This window comes from Ceratotherium simum, chromosome 34 (assembly GCF_057802395.1).
Source record: "Ceratotherium simum simum isolate JZ-2026a chromosome 34, ASM5780239v1, whole genome shotgun sequence".
Lineage (NCBI taxonomy): Eukaryota > Metazoa > Chordata > Mammalia > Perissodactyla > Rhinocerotidae > Ceratotherium > Ceratotherium simum.
Window position 1 is genome coordinate 23,470,798 of NC_141933.1, and position 22,014 is coordinate 23,492,811.

General features: G+C 47.0%; 2 protein-coding genes across 5 annotated transcripts in view; both read right to left on the reverse strand.

Annotated features, from left to right (window-relative positions):
* The window catches only part of ACCS (1-aminocyclopropane-1-carboxylate synthase homolog (inactive)), a 19,483-nt gene extending 14,216 nt beyond the window's left edge, over positions 1-5,267 (reverse strand). For 2 of the 4 annotated variants that reach the window (XM_087423099.1, XM_087423097.1), the window contains exons 1-4: positions 4,982-5,267; positions 3,991-4,065; positions 3,390-3,680; positions 711-770 (exon numbers count right to left, since the gene is read on the reverse strand). In XM_087423099.1, the coding sequence (XP_087279225.1) occupies positions 711-770; positions 3,390-3,680 (351 nt within the window). In that variant the 5' untranslated portion in view covers positions 3,991-4,065; positions 4,982-5,267. The remainder of the gene's footprint in view (positions 1-710; positions 771-3,389; positions 3,681-3,990; positions 4,066-4,981) is intronic. The other 2 variants (XM_087423098.1, XM_014792505.2) reach the window with 2 other exon arrangements.
* Positions 4,495-19,635, reverse strand: LOC106802906 (putative inactive 1-aminocyclopropane-1-carboxylate synthase-like protein 2). The gene is given in 15 exon segments (XM_087423200.1): positions 4,495-4,881; positions 4,982-5,159; positions 12,399-12,477; positions 13,280-13,430; positions 13,508-13,650; positions 14,982-15,123; positions 15,219-15,264; positions 16,006-16,095; positions 17,149-17,249; positions 17,595-17,672; positions 17,931-18,027; positions 18,328-18,353; positions 18,503-18,602; positions 18,985-19,079; positions 19,594-19,635. Coding segments are annotated over 15 exon segments (1,755 nt in total).
* Between the last annotated feature and the right edge of the window lie 2,379 nt (positions 19,636-22,014).

Genomic DNA, 22,014 nt, shown 5'->3' on the forward strand with positions numbered 1-22,014 from the left:
GAAGACATCTCGTTTGCTAGAGATGGCTCGCACCAGCTCAAGAAATCTGCTTACTAAATTTTCAGGAATTTTGCAAGCCGTGTTAAAAAACAATCATTTAAAAAATTAAATTATATATAAACTATGTAAATTATATTTAAAACAATAAGCACTCAAACATCATCGCCCCTATGGTGTTACTACATCTGACTATCATCTGTGCTCGAGGTTATTTCCGTCTATGTGTCTGGACGGGGGGACGTGACATAACGGGTGCCCCACTGCGCCTCTCTTCCCAACTCTGCCTGCAGTGACGTCACATCAGCAGCTTGAAATCGGCCACGTGGGAGTATTTACACTATGGGAATTAGCAAAAGCTACAAATCAGGGCTTCTTCTCCCCACTGAAGAGCCAGTTGTTAAATACTGACCACACACCAAGTAGCGTTTCCCCTCTGAGAGCAGGGACCTAGACAGCAGGAGGGACTGAGCGAGGGAAAGGCCTGAAGAGATAAAGAAGCAAGATCAGAGTAGGGAAGATCACATAGATCTCCCTCAAGATCACATAGAAAGTCACCCCCGAGGCAGATCTGGAATCTGGGTCTCCTGACACCCAGGCCAGGGCTGCGGAGGTAAGCACCCAGCTCTTGTGGGGGAAGCATTCTGGGGATATCCAAGAGAAGACAGCCCCTCGGAGCTGGCGATGCCACCCACAGGAGCACCGGGACTTACCCGCCTGGACAGCAGGTCAAAGCAGAGTTTGTTCTCACTGGTGCCCAAGTTAATGATGCCCTGGAGACGAGAGGTACAGAGGCAGGGTGAGCATAGCAGAGGGGGCCAACGAGAGGCCCGCGGAACACACCGAGGCAGCAAAGAAAGGCCGGAGCTCCCTGCAATCCCGCCCTTCCAACCGCCCCCCTTGCCTTTGCTCAAGCCGTGCCCTCCACTCTGCTCCTTGAACCCATCTACCTATTTCTAAAGTTCAATTCAAATGCCATCTCCTCCGGGAAGCCTTCCCCAAAACCCCACCTTGGAAGAGATCTTTTCTTCTTCTAGACCCTTTAGAGCACTGGTCAGTTTCTGCCCCAGGTCACAGGGACTGTTGCACATTCCTTATCTCTCCCACTAGATGGGAAGGTCCCTGAAGGCCGGATGCATGCCTGAGACACCACTGTGTCTCTCCAGGCGCTTAGAAGGACTCAATACATTTTTACGGGATGAAAGAATGTACAAAGTAAATCGGGGCTCTGGCTGGAACAGAAACGAGGGTGTATGCAGAGCAAGAAGAGCCCTGTGTTGGTGGAAATGCTCCCCCGGAGACCCGCGCGACATCACCCACCTTGACCCTACCCCATAGGCACAGATTCTCATGGGGGAGGGATGGGGGAAGGCACAGCTCAAGTCGTCCCTTATAGAGTCGCAGAGAGACGCATGCGCTATCCTCCTGACCCCTGAGTTACTGGGGGCATAGGAAGGAGGAGGATGAAGAAGTACAGCTTGGATGAGCTCAGATTATGACAAATAAAAGGCAGTGCTCCTTCACACTCCTCCACCCACTGCCAACGCTCCTGTAAATCCTGCCACTTCCACCCTCAAAACACGTGCATGGTCCAAACACTGCTCACCCTCCACTGCCAAGACCCCGGGCCAAGCCACCAGCACCTCCCGGCTAAATTAGTGTAATAGCTCCCTGCTTCCTTTCTTGCCCACTCCCTCCCAATCACTGCCCACCCTGGGTCTAATCTCCATACAGCAGTTCAAGTCCAAATCATCTTTTAAAAACCAAAATCAGATCATGTTGCTCCTCCTTTAAACACTTTCCATCCCACTTTATCTAAAATTAGAAGGCTCACCATGTCCTGTCAAGGCCCTCCAGGGTCTCTCACCACCCCCGCCCCATTACCTTTCTGACCTCATCTCCAGCCCATCTCCAGCCGCTGACCCCTTTGCTGTCCTTTGAACTCATCAAGTACGGTTCCACCCTGAGCCCTTTGCAGTGGCTGTTCCCTCTGCCTGGAATGCTCACTCCCAGGGATCCCCACCTCCCGGTATTCACATCCTTGTGTGATCTCTTCTCCTTGAGTGCGGGCTGGACCTAGTGCCCTCCTTCTAATGAATAGGATATGCAGAAGTGATGGGATGTAACTTCCAAGATTAGGTTATAAAGAGCCTGTGGCTTCCGTCCTGGGTACTCGTGATCTCTCATTGTCTCTGGGATCACTTGCCTTGGGGGAAGCCAGCTGCCATGTCATGAGGCAGTGCTATGGAGAAGTCCATGTGGCAAGGGACTGAGGCCTGCCAACAACCTGTGAGTGAGTTTGGAAGTGGATCCTCTCCCCTCCACCCTGCGAAGGCTTCAGATGAGACCGCAGCCCCTGGCTTTACTGCAGCTTTACAGAAGATCTTCAGCCTGGGGCACCCACCTGGATTCCTGAACCTCAGAAATTGTGAAACATTTGTTTTAAGCTGCCAAGATTTGAAGCAATTCGTTACACAGCAATAGATAGCTAATACAATCCCTCACTTTTTTCAGGTCTCTGCTCAAATGTCACCTTATTAAAATGGCATTCTGTGATCACCTGACATAAAGTAGCAACACCCCCAGCCCACTCCATCATTCTCTATCCTCTTTACCCTGCTTTATTTTTCTCTACAGCACTTATCACCACATATCATACGTTTTCTTTGTCTGTTCCTGTCTGTCTCCTCCACTAGACTATAAACTCCATGAGGGCAGGAACTTTATTTTTATTCACTGCTATAACCCTGGCATCTAGAACAGTGCCTGGCGCCTGGTAGATGCTCAACAAATAAAGATTATTAAAGGGTTATTCGTGAGAGCTCTCTGCCCTCTGAAGGTATTACTGGTAATAACTTACAATAATCAGGACAGATAACATTAATAATAATAGCAGCTACCATTTATTGACTGCTCTATGTGGAAGCACTGTGCTAATAACTTTACATGCCTGATCTCATTTCATTGTGACTATTCTATACAGCAGTTGTCATTATCCCATTTTAGAGATGATCTGAGGTTCAAAGAGGTTAAGTAATTAGCTCAAGAATACACAACCCATAAGTGGAACAGTTGCAACCTGAACCCTAGTCCTGTCCCATCTATAAAGTTGGACAGTTGATGGGCTGTGGGTCAGAATCCATATAAGAGCATTCCATGGTTCTTGAATTCCTCCCTCACAAATCAGGGCCCCCTTAATTATAAATGGGCTATTTTCTGATCCAGCTAATAAACTGGGGCCTCCCTGAGCTACATCAGAAGCCCTCTAGGAGATCAGAGGACCATAACTCCACCCTGACAAGAGCAAGCTGGGTGCTGCCCTACTGGTCAAGATAGGGTGTCCCACCCTGCAGTCTTCTCTTGAGTCCCAGTGGGGAGAGGGCTTCACTTACACTGGGGTTCTTGTCCTCATCATACTCGTCCATGTGGTAGGTCCTGTAGCCCTCCTCAGCTGAGTCCCAGAACCATTTAATGACTCTTCCTCTAGAGGACAGGTGGGAGCTGTTGAAAGAGAACCTGGTGGTGGGATCACCCACTCCATAGAGCTCCAGCAGCTTCTGGTCTGGTTTTCTAGAGCATTCTCTTTCCAGACCATCCCCATAGTTACTGTCCAGGTCCTGTGTGGAGGCTGGGCCCAGACAGGTGGAAGGTGCCCTGGATTCCTTCTCAGGGAGGGCGAACATCTACAAAAAGACAAAAGCACTCAATGCACCAAGCATCAGAAATGAATTGGTGTCATGGCCCCCCCTCCCCATCTGCTCCTTCCTTGAAGTCTGTATGCTCATCGCTTCCTATGTCTCTGTGGTTACTACTTGTAACCATGTGTGCAATCGCTTCAACAAGTAAATCCTGTTAAGCATCTAGGCCATGCCAGGAGCTGTGTTTGCTTTTATATGACTTTAACAGACAGCTGCTTTGGCTTGTTTTACTTTTGTGAAGTTTTTCATCCTGCAGCCTAAGGGGTCACCAAGTTCTTTGCCCATTCTCGCTTACCTCAATTTCAAAAAGCCAGGTTCAAATTTTCCAACTTGAAGCAGCCTGGAATCCGGAAGGGGCCCGTGGCGACTGCTGTGAACAGGGGTGAAGGATAGGATGAGATTATTCGGTGGTCTGCAGCAGAGGGTGGCTCCACAAGTGCAGGCCCCCCAGGCAGAGCTCCAGGGGCCATCTTCACTCCTGAGGGAGGGAGGCCAGGGCACCGGGAGAGGGCGGTCTCATCCCGTGAGGTCCTCCACTTTCTCAGCCAGCTTCCTCCTCTGCACAGCGGGTATAACCGTAACTACCACACAGGGTAGCAGTGAGGATATAAATATATGAGTTAATGCAGATAAAGTGCTTAGAACAAATCCTGGCTCATAGCCCAAGTGCAGTAAAACATGTGATTATATCATAACTCCTCACCGAGGAGGCTATATCATAACTCCAGTCCTGAGGCACGAGCCCCACACACCAAATGATGGGTGTCAGCCAGCGGCCCAGAAACCCAGGGGGGCCCGATTAAATTGTGGTCCACGAAGTCTTCTCTGGGGTCCTCCCAGGCTCGGCTGGGCTCTTCCGAGCGCTCACCTCCGTCGCTCCCGACAGCCCAGGCCTGCGACGGGCAGCGCGGGCGGAGGCCGGGGTGGGAGGCGCAGCCCGGGGCCCGGGGGCCTGGGGGACGGCGGGGCTCGGCTCAGCGCCGCCCCCGAGCGAAGGGCGGGCTCGGGGCGTGCAGCCGGGCGGCGACGCGTCCCCAGCCGGACACCCGCGCCCGATCAGGCCTGGGAATCCCGCAGCGGGGCGGATCCGGGGGATAAAAAGCGAAAGGGCCTCTGCACGGCGGCGGGCGGCTCGCGAGAGGCGCTCCCGGTGTCCAGGAGGAGGAAGTGTGAGTGGGGCAAAGGGCTTGGGGACGGAAAGGCAGACTTGTGCAGAGAGTCCTTGAGCCCTGCACGAAGCGGGGCCCCGAGGCTGCCCTTCTCTGCAAAGCGGGGGTCGCACCTACTTGGCCGAGCTCGCGGGGACCGGCGCTGGCACGTGCGTCCGCTTCCTTCGCCCGCACACGCTTTACGCGCGGGGACCCGGCCCCAGGGCACCCGGTCTCGGGGACCACGGGGCTTCCTGGACTGTTGGGGCGCAGGTCGTCCCCTCGCGGCCGCGGCCGGAGGACGCCTCCGTGCGGCCTGCGCGTCAGGGGGCGCACACGTGGCCGCACCCCGGGGGCCCGGGCTCCTCCGATCCTCCCGTGCGCGCTCCCCCGCCACTGGCCGCTCAGGCCCGAGGAGCAGCGGAGGAGGGGAAGGGGCCCGGGGCGGAGACTTCCACGAGGAAGGGGCGGGCCGCCCGCTGCCACCTCGGCGCCCTGTGGCCTGTCGGTTCCGGTGTCCCCCCTCCCCCCGTCGGCACGTGGGCGCGCCTCCCTCTGCCTCCCCGGCCTAGTTCTCCGATTTTGAGGCTGTTAGAGCCACGGAGGGTCTTGGCAAGTGTACGCCTGGTTGTCGCCCACAGAAAAGCCTTTTCGATTAAGGCGAGGGCATCCTTAAAACATCCTTCTTCTATGAGAGTTTTTCACGGGGGTTTGTTAATTTCTCCCCCTTTCCTTCTACGCAACATTTGTGGAACTCTGCCACGGACGCTACACCTCCGGGGCTTGGGCAGTGTGTCAGAGCACCCACGCTCTCCGAGGCTCCTGGAGTAGGAAAATTCTCCTCTCCCCCTGACAGGAAATACGCAGGATCCCTCGCTACTAGTATGCCTGGGAAAACTTGACTGTTGTCTGACCACTCCACTTGTCTTCACTTCGGCCTTGCCACTAACACTGTGACCTCGAGCCAGCTCTCGGGACTTTTTTGGCCCTCTAGTTATGTTCTGTGAAATAAGCCAGTTCTCTCCATTTAAGTCACATCATTCTATTTAATTCAGATAAGTAGTCTCATTGAATGCCTGGCTTGTGCCAGATCTCTGCAAATGCTGGGATACAGCGATGAGCACGACAAACAGCGCGCTGGCTTGGCTGCTTGGGAAGGCCGCCATATGGATGTGATGACTATTAAGAAAGGGAGGGCTGGGGGCTATGGAAGCATGCAGCAGGGGGGGTTAACCCCACCCCCACAAACATAGGCACTGGCTCACACAGAAAGCCCTACACACCATACATTCACCCAAACACTTAGGAAGTGATGGTTGAGTTCTGAAGGATGAGTCCTAGTTAGCTAGCTGGAGGGTGGGGTGTTGGAAGCAGAAGGAAGGGTTTGATGGGGTCTTGGAGGTTTGAGTCAGTGCGGAGCATTAATGAACTGCAACAAATCTAATTCGGCTGGAGGTTGCAGGGTCTGGGAGGAACGCTGGAGATACAAGCAGAGGTCAGGTCATGAGTCTTTGTAAATAAATCATGATAAGGACTGTGGACTTCTCACTGAGGGCATGGGACAGATATATTGTAATCCCCAGAGCAAACAAGTTTTTAAAAAACCAAAAGGTATAAGAAGCCAAAAAAGGCAATAAAATGTGATACTAAATAATGATTGATTAATCTGAAAGAAGGCAAACAGGAAGGAAAAAAATGAATAAAGAGCATATGGCACAAATAGGAAACAAGTAGTAAGATAGTTGACTTAAATCCAACCATATCAATAATTACATTAAATGTAATGACCAGGACCGATTAAAAGATCATCAGACTGGATAAAGCAGCAAGATTCAAGTATATGAATTCAATTATATGAATATGTCTGCAAGAGACATGTTAAATAAAAAGACAAATGGTTAAAAGTAAAATGGGAAAAAACATACCACACAAATGATGAGAGGATGGCTATTATTAAAAAACCAGAAAACAAGTGTTGGCAAGGATGTGGAGAAATTGGAACCCTTGGGCACTGTTGGTGGGAATGTAAAATGGTACAGCCTCTGTGGAAAACAATATGGAGAGTCTTCAAAAAATTAAAAAATAGAATTACCATATGAACCAGCAATTTCACTTCTGGATATAGTCCCAAAAGAATTGAAAGCAGGGTCCTGAAGACATATTTGTACACCCATGTTCATGGCAGCATTATTCACAATAGCTAAAACATGGAAGCAACCCAAATGTCCGTTGACGGATGAATGGATAAGCAAAATGTTGTATATACATACAACGAAATATTAGTCTTTATTTATTTTTTTTAATAATTTTTATTTATTTATTTTTGTTCCCCCAAAGCCCCAGCAGATAGTTGTATGTCATAGTTGCTCATCTTTCTAGTTGCTGTATGTGGGACGCAGCCTCAGCATGGCCGGAGAAGCGGTGCATCGGTGCGCGCCCGGGATCCGAACCTGGGCCGCCAGCAGCGGAGCGCGTGCACTTAACCGCTAAGCCACCAGGCTGGCCCGAAATATTAGTCTTTAAAAGGAAGGAAATTCTGACTTATGCTACAACATGGATGAATCTTGAGGACCTTATGCTAAGTGAAATAAGCCAGTCACAGAAAGACAAATACTGTAAGACTCCACATATGAGGTACTAAGAGTAGGCAAAATCATAAAGACAGAAGGTAGAATGGTGGTTGACAGGGGTTGGCGGAAGCGGGGAAGGAGAGAAGGGAGAGTTATTAATAGGTACAGATTTTCAGTTTTACAAGATGAAAAGAGCTATGGGGATGCATGGTGGTGATGGTTGCACAACAATGTGAATATATTTAATCCCACTGAACTGTACACTTAAAAATGGTTAAGATGGTAAATTTTATGTTATGTGTATTTTAACACAAAAAATCATAAGAAAGCTAAAATATTTGTAATCTGACATAATAGACTTCAAAATAATTACCAAAAATTCAAAACATTTCATAATGATAAACCGATCAATTTATCAGGATGACAAACAATTTTAAATGTTTATACTCCTAATAACAAAGCTTCAAAATACAGGAAGCAGATACTGACAGGACAAAAGGGAGAAATAGACAAATCAACAATTATAGTTGGAAAATTTAGCATCCTTCTTCTAGTAATAGATAGAATGGATCAAATAACAGTAAGAATCAGAAGATTTAAACATCATAAAACAATTTAATCTAATTAACATTTATAGAACACCACATCCAAAAACCACAGAATACACTTCTTTTCAAGTGCATGTGAAACATTGACCAGGACAGACTATACTTGGCCATCAACATGTCTCAGTAAATTTCAAAGGATTGAAATTGTAGTTTACGTTCTCTAGTCACAATGGAACTAAAGTAGATACCATTAACAAAGATAGCTGAACAATCCCCAAATATTTGGAAGCTAAGTAACATATGCTAAATAAATCATAGACAAAAAAGAAATCACAGGGAAATTAGAACATTGAATGTTTAAAAAAACCAACATATCAAAATTATGTATAGCTAAAGCAATGCTTGGAGAGAAATCAATAGCTTTAAATGCTTATATTTGGGGGAAAAAAGCTTAAAACCATTGAGTTAAGCTTCCACATTAAAAAGCTAGCAAAAGAGCAAATTAAACACAAAGAAAATAAAGGTAAGAATGGAAATGAAACAGAAGAGAAACAATAGAGAAAAATCAATGAAACCAAATTTGGTTCTTTGAAAAGCTCAATATAATTGATAAACATTTAAATTAACTGATCAAAAAAACTCATTTCAATATAAAGAAAGAGGAGATAACACTACAGATCCTATAGATATTAAAGGGATAATATGGGAATATTATAAACAATTTTATGTCAATAATTAAACTTAGATAAAATGGACAGATTTTCTTGAAAGACATAAATTGCCAAAACTGACACAAGAAATAGAAAATGTGAATAGCCCTATATCTGTTACAGAAATTGAATTCATGGGTAAAAACCTTCCCACAAAGAAAACTCCTGGTACAGATGGCCTTACAGGTGAATTTTACCAAACATTTAAAGTTTTTAAAAAATTGATTTGACACAAACTTTCAGAAAATTGAGGAACACTTCCAAAACATGTATGAGGTATTACCCTGATACCGAAAACAACAATGCATTACAAAAAAGAATATTATAGCACAATATCCCTCATGAAAATAGATGTAAAATTCCCCAAATTCAACAATATATAAAAGGATGATGCATCAATGACTATGTGGGGCTTATTGCAGGCATATGATGTTGGTTTAATTTTTTTTAATCAATGTAATTTACCACAATAATTGAAAGAGAATTATATCATCTCTAGAGGTACAGATAAAAACATCTGACAAAAATTAAACCCCCATTCATGGTAAAACTCTCAGCAAACTAAGAATTGAAGGAAACTCTTCTATCTGGTAAGGGCAGTATGAAAAATACTTGCAGAAACGTTATGCTTAAGAATAAGAGACTGAACTCAATCCTGCTAAGATTGAAAACAAGGCAAGAATGTCCCCTCTTACCACTTTTTTTTTGGTAAGGAAGATCGGCCCTGAGCTAACATCTGCCAATCCTCCTCTTTTTGCTGAGGAAGACTGGCCCTGGGCTAACATCCATGCCCATCTTCCTCCACTTTACATGGGACGCCGCCACAGCATGGCTCGACAAGCGGTGCGTCAGTGGCGCCCGGGATCTGAACCGGCGAACCCCGGGCCGCCACAACGGAGCGTGCGCGCGCGCCCAACCGCATGCACCACCGGGCCAGCCCCCTCTCTTACCACTTTTATTCAACGTTGTGCTGGAGGTTCTAGGCAATGCCATTTGAACAGAAAAATGAGACATAAATATTGAAAACAAAGAAGGAAAATCATCTTTATTCACAGGCAATATGATTGTATACATTGAAAAGTTTTTAAAAAGTCCTCCCCAAACTACTAGGGCTAATAAAAGTGAATTTAGCAAGGTCACAAGACACTGTCAGGAGATGAGTCTTCCTCAGTCTCTCATGTTTCTGCCTCTCTTGCAAGCAGGGACACTGACTGCCTATGTTCTAGGCTATCTTCAAGGATATATGTGTATATATATCAAACAGCCTTGCATGATAGCAACAGTGTCTCCCTCCAGAGCAGATGATAGGTTGGTTTACTACTCAGTATAATAAGATAATGTCTCCCTCAGGGCCAAAGTTCAGGCAGGCTTACTGCTCATTATAAAAGAATCGGGTTCCCTAAACTTGGGTTTCCTCCTTTGCAACACACGCACTGCATGTGGAGGCATCCGCTAGTGCGCCTCAGCTTGCCCTGTAGGAATCAGGGCTTGGGGAACCGAAAGCTGATACTCTGATTACTGCTACTGCTGTGAGTAGTAAGCTGTCCTTTGTCTCTGACCCAGGATTCTCATGCCTTCTGCCGGGATCCATGAAACCTGTTGGTTTGCAAGTAGGGTAAAATCTCAGAGCCTTCAAAGTCCTTGATAGATACAACATAGAAAAATCAGTTGTTTCAATATACTGGCAAGAAACAATTAGAAAATGAAATTAACCATACATTTAAAGTAATATGAAAAGCATAATGTAGTGATAAATTTAACCAAATATGTGTAAGATCTGTACACTGAAAGCTACAAAGACCTTGCTGAGAGAAATTAAAGATATAAATAAATGCAGGGAGATTCCACGCTCGAGGATAGGAAAATATTAAATTTTTCTCACATAACCGTTTGAATCTTGAACAGAATAGAAGACAGAAACAGCCTCTCTCTTCCATGGAAGGCACCATCCTCTCCATCTCAGGACAGTGGCCTTATGAGACTAGAGCTCCCATTACAGAGATCTCAAGAGCCTCTGGTTCCCATCTCCACCTTCTCTTCTGGTCCTAAGTGCTCCCTCATTCATCGGGTGAATTCCCTTCCTATGTCTATTAGCCAAGTCAGTTTCTAAAGAACTTTGTCTAGTGTAAAAGAAAAAACCTTGAGGGCCTGCCCGGTGGCGCCAGCGGTTGGGTGCGCGCACTCTGCTGTGGCGGCCCAGGGTTCGCCGGTTCGGATCCTGGGCGCGCACTGACGCATCGCTTGTTAGGCCATGCTGTGGCGGCGTCCCATATAAAGTATAGGAGGAGGGGCATGGATGTTAGCCCAGGTCCGGTCTTCCTCAGCAAAAAAAGGGGAGGATTGGCAGATGTTAGCTCAGGGCTAATCTTCCTCACAAAAAAAAAAAAAAAAGAAAAAGCCAACTTGAAGGATCTGGATTTGTTGGTGTGCTGCTTTTTGTTGATTTGAAAAAAAAAAAGGAAAAATTGTCATTGAAGAATAAGAACCACCAAACCTGGACCCAAGAGAGAGAGGATGGTCACAAACCCGAGTGAATGGCCAAAGCCATCAGCTGGTGCTAAAAGCTCTTGCATCTTCTAGAAAATGGCGATAGTCTCTGCTCTGCCCATTCACAGCATCAGCCCTCAGGCTAAAGCTCAGACGTGCAAGGGCTTTGCGGAGAAGCGCACAGGTGGTATGATTTGAACAGCTGACAACACTAGAGCTGAAAATGGAAGACCCAGGCTTGTCACCAGAGATTCATTTCAAAAGCCTTTTGAAAAGGCAAGAATGGAAAGAACTTGTATTTGGAAGCAGGAACGTTTGGAATTATAACCGCCACCCTGCCACTCAGCCACTCATGTGTAAGGTGGGTGTGATCATGGAAGGATCCTAAGGGACACTGCATCCAACACCTGGAAAGTCCCCATCAATTAGGGATCACCTTTTTCCTTCCTTGCTGACCTGCCCCCAGACAGCATTCTGCACATATAACCCACCTTAGAATTTAAAAAGAAGGGGCCGGCCCCGTAGCTTAGCGATTAAATGTGCGCGCTCCACTGCTGGCGGCCCAGGTTCAGATCCTGGGCGCCCACCAACGCACCGCTTGTCCGGCCATGCTGAGGCCGTGTCCCACATACAGCAACTAGAAGGATGTGCAACTATGACATACAACTATCTACTGGGGCTTTGGGGAGAAAAAAAAAAGAGGAGGATTGGCAATAGATGTTAGCTCAGAGCTGGTCTTCCTCAGCAAAAAGAGGAGGATTAGCACGGATGTTAGCTCAGGGCTGATCTTCCTCACAAAAAAAAAAGAAAAAGAAAAAAATCATCTAGCTCCCAAAGATGACAGGAAGAATGTGAACAAGAAATAAAACAGACCTGGAATTTAAGAGAATATGGAATTTATTAGATACGGAATACAAAAATAAACCCATCAGAATAGGGACCCAGAAAGCTGCCTTTACTCCTCTCTAGGCTTTCCTACCCCAACCCCCATAAACACATTTTGTACACACACAACGGCTACCAAAGACTAAAAAAAGATGCAAAGCTTCTAAAAATGACAGGTGCTCAGCTTAAGGAGGTTGATGACTAGGTCAGATGAGCCCATGCCTGCAGAAGCCCACTGTCTGTTCAGTCAGGGCACCAGGTCAATACCCCAGCCTTCTGGACCAGGGGCGGAGCATGTGGGACGCCCTGAGCGTGTGACTGGCTGGAGCCCCTGGTTGGGAGACAGGCCGCTTACTCCCTCAGTGTATCCTCCAGTTGCTTCACTATCAAATCCTGCTTTTATTCTACAAGCACCTGACAGAACCCACGCATGGCTGGCAGGGTCAAATGGGGACAGAGAGAGAAATATTTACTAGGTCTGCAGGTGGGCCCCAGATACACTCAGTCATGGTAGACCACCATAGAGCCTCTGGTTCAGAGATGCTGCACTTCAGCCCTCCCTTCCTTAGGACAGATGTCCAAATCTACCTGCCACGTCCCCGATGGCTCTTTGAGCTTCAACGTCACAGCACCTGCCTGCCAGACACCTTCAAGACAAATCAAATCCTGTAATATGGCTTATGGCCTTGGCTCAAGGTTTCTATCTGCCTCTAGTGACCCTTCGCTCAGTCTATTCTCCAAGTTAGCCCAAAAGATATTTCTGTAACATAAATGTTCTCTCATTCACTGCTATATTCCCAGCAAGTAGAACAGCATCCAGCGTGCAGTGAGATGCAATAGATAGTTGTTGAAATGAATGTCCTGTTTCTATAACCTTCAGAGGAGAATCTAAACTCCACTGTATAACATAGAGGGACTTCCATGGTCATCTGTCTGTCTCACCTAGTAGACTGCAGGCCCCACAAGGGCAGAGTACCACTTCTTATTAGCTTATCGTCCCAAGGCCCTGCTCAATAGGCACAGAACAGATACTCAAAACATGTAATATACCTCAAGTGCCTATCAGTTCCTGTTTACAAAGGAGCTTAAAGATATGAAAGTGGAAAAAAATAGTATAGAAAGTCTGGAGCTACAGGCTGCTAAGGCCAAAAGGGGGAAGACTCGAGTATTGGGTTATAGAGGAGTTGATGTGGCATCTTTGGAGGATGCCAGGCTTGGGAGCTCAGCACCACTCACCGAGTTTTAGCCGGAGGGGCTTATCTGCAAAGACGAGACAGAACCAGCCAGGCTCCTTACAGAGGTAGGTCTTGCCACGGGACAATATCAGCTTGTTGTCCAGGAAACGGCGATGGAGCAGCTCTTCCTCAAATGTACACGGGTCCAAGTACTATGGAGGGCAGAGCGACGGAGCTGAGTCCAAGACCCATCTGGTAGGTCTGCCCAAGAATACCTGTCTTCACTCACCTTTTTCAAGTTGATCCAGACATAGAGGCCGGAGCCACGATTGAGAAAGGGAATCTTCAATGCCTTCAACTTGTTAGTGATGTACCTGTGAGCTGCCTGCAGCCGGGAGCGATTAGTGGGCAGGTATACTTTGTCACTCCATTCTGGAGGGGTGGGGGAAGAGAACTGTCACAGATCTCATGGCAGAGATCCACCAGAGGGTTCCTTACCAAATGCTCCCTACCTGGGCTTCGTGCTAGCTATGTCTATCCAAGACTGACTCTGTATTATATTTGAACTGATGGCATCCATAACCCACACACCCACCTCTTACCTATGACTCTGGGGAAGACACTGAGCTTCTCAGCAGTCCAATAGGAATGTTCTGTTTGAGTTTATACTCCTGAGGCAAGGAGTTGGGGTATCCCCTGCATGGGGTTGATGCTGCTGTTGTCAACTGGGCAAGTAGCAGGTACACACATCTTCCCTTACCTCCTGCCTTAGAGCCTCACGTGGTGGACTTTGAAGAACCTAGATGTTAGCACCACCTGGGGAGCTTTTAAAAGTCCTGATGACCAGGTTATATCCCCAGATCATCTAAATCAGAATCTTTGGGGATGGAGCCCATGCATTGATATTTAAACTCCCCAGGTAATTCCCATGTGCACCTAAGGTTGAGAACCAGTGTTCAAGGGGCTGGGAATCTGGTTTCTGCCAAAAGCAAAGGGCCTGGCACCATGTAGGGAAGCATCCAGTCGGATTTCTCCTATCCACTCCTTTCCCCACCCAAAGCTGAAAGCAAATTGTTTTCTAAACCAGATTATCTGATTGTATTAGTTTGTTTCATTATATCCCAGTTTTTAATTTAAATCCTCTAGCCTGGATTCTCCTCTTTTACAGGAAACTAAATAAAGGGGGCCTTATCTAAGTTCAGGACATGGCACTAAAGGGAGAAGTGCCCTCTGAAGCCGGCGTTCACTGGAGATCCATGGAGGAAAGTGAATCCAGGTGCCACAGATGTAGCCACACCAACTAGCCCAAATGGCAGCTCTCCTTTGGCCACCTTGGAAGATGAAGTTAAGTCATATTGGAGGAATCAGCGTATTTCTTTGTCATCTTTGCCTGACGCAAACAGGGCATTGGGGAGGGAAAACTGACCTTCACATAAGGATTGACTTCTGAAGTTCCCACCTTCAAGTCTTAGAGTACAATTGACTATCCCCTTTCTAGGCAGGACACTTGTAAGCTACCAGACAGCCAGAAATTAAAGCCCATCTTCTGTTTTAGACAAGCACCTCCTTGTCTATCTACACCCTTCCACACCATCTGATTGCATCCTGCCCTCCTGCGAACTTCCTGTTCTGCCACCGTTAAACCTGAGACAGTGAACAGGGTCTCAGTGTGTTGACGGTATGTCACAGGCATAAGAAGATCCAGGAATTCCCCATGGCCATGAGATCTGGTCAAGATGCCAGCCTGGGATGGGGCTCAGTACCTCTGTCCTGGAGCAGCCGACAGAGCTTGTGCTGGGTGATCCCAGAGATGCCATGGAGGTAGCCAAAACAGCTCATGGCAGAGGCCATCTCCTAGTTGTGGGTGTACACAGCGCCCAAGCGGAAGCCAGAGATGCCGAAATCCTAGAGGAAGAGAAGTGGGGAGGGCATACCTGGTGTCTGCCTTCTGTCCTGGCTCCCCTTCCTTCCCTACCCAAGGACAGGCAGCTGGGGCTCACCTTACGGGTGCCCCAGATCACATGGGTCCTGTTGGGGTCAGGCAAACTGGGGAGGAGACAGTACAATCAAGATTAAGGAGAAACATTTGAAGAATGAAGACTTGGGGTCTACGAGGGCAAAAGAGGAATGTGGACTTGAGGTCCTTCCTAGACAAAGGGCCTACAGGGCCCACAGTCCAAGAAACAGTTGCCCCAATTAAGGCAGGAAGTTAACAAAAGGCATTCTTGGGGACCTAGACAGGACAGCTCCCAAGTGCCCACTGAACGAAGTCCCAGATCCTCAGCCTGGCTTGTGGCCTTCTTACAGCTGGTCCAAAGCCACCTTCTTGGCAGCTGGCTCTTCACACATGTGGGCCACCCATTTCTAAAATGTGCTTACCTATTTCTTACCACCTCGCCTTTGGTGAAGCTGTTCCTTCTGCCAGGGAAGTCTTTCCCTTGCTTTGGCTGCTGGGATCCTATCCTACCGCCAAATATCCTTAAGAAATTTCCACCCTATTTCTGTTCTTTCCCTGTGCAGGGAAAGATGTTTCCACTCTGACCTTCAGGAGGGCTTTATCTCGACTTCTGACAGTGCACCTTCTCCCTTGCCCTCAAGGTATTTCATGTACAAATGGCATTCAGAGAAGACACTTGGGAGGAAAGGTGATGCTTTGCTGATATTCATATTCCCAGTGGCACTTAGCTGAGTTCCTAGCACGTAGCCAATTGAGTTTATGGCACATGAGCTCACCTTGCAAAAGCAGGAACCTCATGGTTCTCATTCTCGACTCCAGCTGAGACTCACCTTTCCATGCTCAGAACCCTGTGGAAGGTGATGGATTCATCAAACACAGACAGCATGTAAATCTCATCTATAATCACATGTAGGTTGTACCTGCAGGTTGGGTGGAAGGTTCTAGGTTCTCTCTAACCTTAACTCACTTTCTTTAGGGTCCTCTCTGGATATAGAGATCAGAGACTCCTACTGCCTCAGCAGCCCATCCAACCCTTCCAAGAGGCATGATAAGGTAGAAGTGGGTGGTACACCAGAAGAGACCTTTAGACCTGGCGTGGGGGTATGAGGAAGGAATAGGACCCAAAAGACACTCATGAGAACATCTTACCTAACCCTCAACCATCAAGCAGAGACCAATGGGAAGGGGCTGGGTGTCCAGAGAGTTTTCATCTATTACAATCAGGAGCTCCCACCCAGGGTCTGAATTGAAGAGTGGCATCAAGGGGGCTAAGTGCTTATCACGTCATGTCATTTATTCTCCCAACAGCCCTCTGGAGCAGTACTGTTATCTCCATTTCATAGATGAAGAAATTAAGTCTGAGATATAAAGTCAATCCCCTCAATTAGCAGGTGGGATGTGAACCTCGTTCTGTCGAATTCCAGCATTCTTCTTCTTATCCCCATGCTCTGCCATTTGTTGGTCTGGATGAGTTATGAAGTTTGAACAAGTGTGTTTCTTCTAGAAAATGGAAGATTATCTACCCTAACAGGGCTATTTCAAGACCCCAGAGATAACTGATGTTAACACTTTCTTACGAAGGGGACATGAAAGTTCTACAGGGACACGTCTTCACCCCACAAGGTCTGAGAGTGTCTTCCTTGGCACCTCAGGTCAAGCAATTTGGAAAATGGCTGCTGGGAGAAAGTGCTTATGCCACAAGAAGTGGAAAGGCAATGAAACTATGATTGTTATGTAGGTGTCTGTACACAGGCAAAGGCTAGGAAGGAAATGGAAAAGGGTTTGGTTGAAGTGGTAAGCACGTGGGTGCACTTTCCTTCATTTCAATTTCAGTTAGTTGTACATAACTTCGCAATGTATACTGTGCAGTAAGAACATTTAGGGAATATTATTTCTGGTTCTGACTGCTTGACCACGAGTGATCAGAACCCTTTTTAGGGACTTCGTCTAGTCTCAAGGGGTGGAACTCATACCTCTTGGCAAATTTCAGGTATTTCTTCAGTGAGCGCCGGGAGTAGACGTCTCCTAGAGGATTCTGAGGGTTGGTTAGCACGAGGCCTCTGACCTTTTTCCCCTAAAAAGAACCAAACATAGTTGAGTGAACCCATGTCCTTTATATCTACTTCAAGTTCAGCCAAAGATCAGGTCAGGACACCCAATAGAGAATACCTAATCAAGGCCAAGGTAGGGTCTCAAAGCAGCAATGACCACACTGCCCACAGAGGGGGAGCAGGAAGGAGCTCTGGGGGGCTACCCTTGACAGGGCTCAGGTCTCCTGGGGGGACATCCCCCTGGGCTCATTCACTGTCTCTTCTGAAGAAGGAGCCCACACTGTCTTGGTGAGCAAGTTGCACCAGAGTCTCAGTACTCTTTTTCAGGGACAGCAGCATCCATCCTGAAGACGTGCTTCCCTCCTTACCTTCAGCCTAGCCTCAAGCAGGGCTTGCTCCAGCTTGTCCACAGTGAGCTGGAATGGATGAGTGTTCCCATCAGTGATCTAGAAGACAAACACTGCCTGAGAACTGCTGAACTGAAAGCTTCTAAGTCTTGACTTCCCATTCCTATAAACCCTGAGCAATCCTTTACCTTCATACCCAGGGCGCCAGTCCCATGTGCCCTCTTTGACCTGATTTCTCCATCCTTCCCCCACCATCACTTATACGGGAGAAAAGCAAAGCCCCCTACACCTTCCAGATGCCCCTAGAACATTCCATTGCCAAGGTGGGCTGAGCAGGGGAAGGGGGCCTGTTCTGACCTCACTGTCCAGGTGAACAGGAATCAGCTCAACTTTCGAATACAGGCGGGAGCTCAAGACGAAGCCACCATAGAAGGGGTGGGGGACAGAAGGGCCTCTGGAAGCACAGGGAGACAACGCCGTCAGTCCAGAGTCTCTCAGTTAGAACCTGCCAGGCCCCCCAGACCAGCAGCAACACTATAGGCAGAGAAGGTTAGTTTGCCAATCCCTCTCCCTTGGGGATCAATGCTTTTGGGCTTAGGCTCTGTATCAGGTATCCATTCTTATAAATATTATTTGGGGAATGAAACTCAAGTTTCCTCTTTGGGGGTACACTAGAGAAGGAGAAAGGGAAGAATATTGTGAATGGCTTGGAATCCAGGGCACAAATCAAGCCAGGCTTGCCAGCAGGTGGAACACTAGTTGTTCAGCAAGTCTTGTCAGCTCCAGGCCACGCCCTGGAGGCTGAGGTCCATGCCCAGGGAGGCTCCCATCTTTCCCCCTTCACTCTGCCCTGGCCCTGGGGGTCTCTGCTGGTTCTCCCTGCACCGTCTAGAAAATGCAGAGTCCCCAACATTACAGCCCTCTCCCACGGAGGCAGCAAGGCTGGGAAACTGACTCACGTTTTCTGGATCAAGGCGGGCAGGTGACTTGCAGTAGTAGGTCAGGAACTGGGCCACTTCTTCCCGCAGGCTGTAGACAGACCAGAGATACCTTGTGGTTCCCAGGCCCAGGGGCCCTTTCTCATTTAGGGTCTAGATGTCTGTCTTTTCCAAAGGGCAAAGTGTCCAGCCTCATTTTACAGGGCTACTGACTGAGGCTATCAACTCCCCGGATGACACAGGCAAGATGTGGGAGAGTTTGGACAAGAATTCAGGCCTTTTGAGTAACAGGGCAGTGCCATCTCTACTACACCAGGCTGCCCCCTGACCACTTTTTGCTCTAGGCATCTTCTAGAAGTTGTTAGCCAAAGAAATAGGGAGATAGCCAACCATGAATCTGGTGCTTGGTGTCCCTCCCTGGATGAGGACAGGTGCCTGTGGACCAGGAGACCATAGATCTGGAAATTACTTACAATGGCTGCCCTCTCCAGTCAGGATATTGCAGCAGGGCGTCCTCAGTGTAGTTCATGTCACTCCGACTCAACTGCTGACAAATAGAGCATGAGGACTGCCAGACCAGGGGAGCCCAACAGGCCTTATCCTACTTCTAGGGTAGGCATTGAAATGTGTTCTGAGGAAGAGCCTTATTGCCCACTCTGAGAAAAGGGGACACTGAACAGGTAGCCTCTGGGTTCTCCATCCTGTGCTTCAACCAGAGCAATGCCTACTTTATAGGAGTCTAAGAAAGAAAGGGGATTCTGCTGCTTTAAAAAGAAAAGAAAAAACCTGAGTAAATCATTGTGCTAGAACAGGGATTAGTAAACTACTGCCCGAGGGCCAAATCCAGCCTGTCACCTCTTTTTGTAAATAAAGTTTTATTGGAACAGGGTCACATGTTTGTTTGTGTATTATCTATGGCTGCTTTTGTACTCCAATGGCAGAGTTGAATAGTCATGACAGAGACCCTATGGCCTACAAGGCCTAAAATATTGACTATCCAGCCCTTTACAGAAACAGTTTGCCAACCCCTGTTCTAGAACACCGGCCCTTCTTTTTGCCTCTTTTTCCTGAGTTGGCCATACCAGATATTCAAAGCTCAGTCCTTCCATCCTCCTTCCTTGCATCGCTTCCTGTAAACGCTGTCAGCCTGCTCACTGTGATGGCTGCCTTAGACTTCCATCCTAGCGACTGGGGGCTAGACACATGGTTCTTGAACTTTACTGTCACCAGAATCACTGAGAGGGCTTGTTCAGCAAGATCGCTGGGCCTCTTCAGCAGACTTTGATTCAGTATGTCTGGGATAGGGCCTGAGAATTTTCAGTTCTGATAAACTCTTAGGACTATACTTTGAGGACTTCTGACTATTAAGACCAACCTTCTATCTGAAAAGAAGTCAAAATGCCAGATAAGACTTAAGAAACACCTGTTTAAAGCCTAAAAAAAAAACCCAAAAATCACATAGCAAGAAGCTACAAAGTAAGAAAACCTGAGGGCAACAACTACCTCTAATTCTTTATAAGACAATCCTCATATCCCCAGACATTGAGACTTTTCTTTCTAAAAATCTAGATTTATACGTCTTCCACCAAATGCCATATTCTAAGTTCTTCTTCTAAGTCACAGCCCTCCACGTATGTAAACCTTGTTCCTTCTTTTACAGTTTTATGGCACCACCACTTCCAAGTACTGGGCACTCTGCCCAACCTCTTCAAACCATGTTCAGTTCACTTGTGATGTTCCCATGGCAACCTACACTTCTCCTTAGTGACACTTAATCTTGTTACTTGTTCGGTATCTGCCCAGGTCAGCCTTCGTCATTATATCCTTAGCACAGTGCCTGGCATATAGGTAACCAGTAGGAGAGGCACAAGCCTCTGGCCTTCCTTCCCCTTGCCATGTGCCAGCCTTCCCTGGTGTCTCAGTACTCTAACCTAATTCAGACTCCTCATTCTCGGTATGGTAAGTATGATAAGGATTGTAGAGTCTTCTTTATGTGCATAGGAAGCAAGTATTTGGAAATTGAGATCTCTAAATACAAGTTGCAAAATTGAAAGCTCAGATAAGAGCAGCCTTGAGAAGCCTCGATGCTATTCTCTAGGTGCCACTCACCAACTGTAGGATGTAGCAAGAATTATCTCCCCTGTCTGGGCATCAGTTTCTGCATATGTAAGACGAGAAGATACCTCAATGCAAGGTGATAAAACTGCAGCTCAATAACAAGTAGCCTCTAGGGTCTCACAGATTTAAACCTAAGACCTCCCGCGTTAGCCCAGAACTCCTAGGAAGAAGAATGAATGAGCAGAAAACCAGTCCCTGCACGGCCTGCAGCCTGGCTTCACACCACACATGCCCAGGAAGTCTCAAGTTCTGAAGACGGATTAACTTCATCCAACAACATTGTCACCCTGTATTGCTGGTGATGCAAAGTCCCCGAGCAGAAGCAAACAAATGCTCCAGAAGGGGTTACCTTAGACTTTGGATTTTTCAAAGCATTATTTTCCAAATGGTGTCCAGCACACAGAAAATCCAGCCACATGAACAAACAGTATGAGCTAAAACCAGCAGAGACAACAGAAAGACCAACTGGACTCCAGCTACGAAGGGGAGATTGTAAGATAATTGCTTTTCTGTTCAAGGAGATAAAACCAACCTGAAAATTGACAGAAAACTGGAAATTATTAAAATGACAGATTTGAAAGGAAACAAGTGATTCTAGAGGTTAAAATTACAACGACCAAAGATGAAAAACCTCATTGGAAGGGTTTAACAGCATATTAGACACAGCTGAACAGAAAATTAGTGACCTAGAAGAGACTGAAGAAACTTTCTAGAATGTGGCATGAAGACACAAGAGAAAGTAAAACAAAAGATACGAGAAGATCTAAAATATACATGCACATATACATATTCATTTGGAGTCCCAAAGAAAGAGAAAATGGGGCAGAAGCTATTTGAATAAGACGTTTTATCAGTGCCAAATAATCAGACTCCAAAGCACGGATTTAAGAAGCCCAACAAATGGAAATTAGGATAAAGAAAGTTATACTTACATATATATCATGGTGAAGCTACAAAAAACAAGACAAAGATAAACATCTCAAAAGCAGCCAAGAAAAAGTTACTTTTAAAGAAATAATAGACTGAAAGCTGACGTCAGCAACAGGGGAAACCTGAAGACAGTGAAATGTTTTCAATGTACTGAGTCCTAACCTAGAATCCAGTAGCCATCACAGGGTCAACATTTCAATAGGTGGTACCAGTTCCTCCCCTACAGGGGCTAGATTTACTGCAGAGGGCACTACTAATTGAAGCAAGTAGGTTTACCTTAAAAGCCAACTGAGTGAAAGAAACCAGACCCAGTACACACTGTACAGTCCTCCTTATAGAACAAGTAGTAGGAATCAGTAGTGACAGAAATCAGAAGAATGGTTGCCTGGGCAGGGGGTTGGGAAACTGACTGCAATGGGGTGCAGGGAACTTTCTAGAGCAATGGACATGATCCA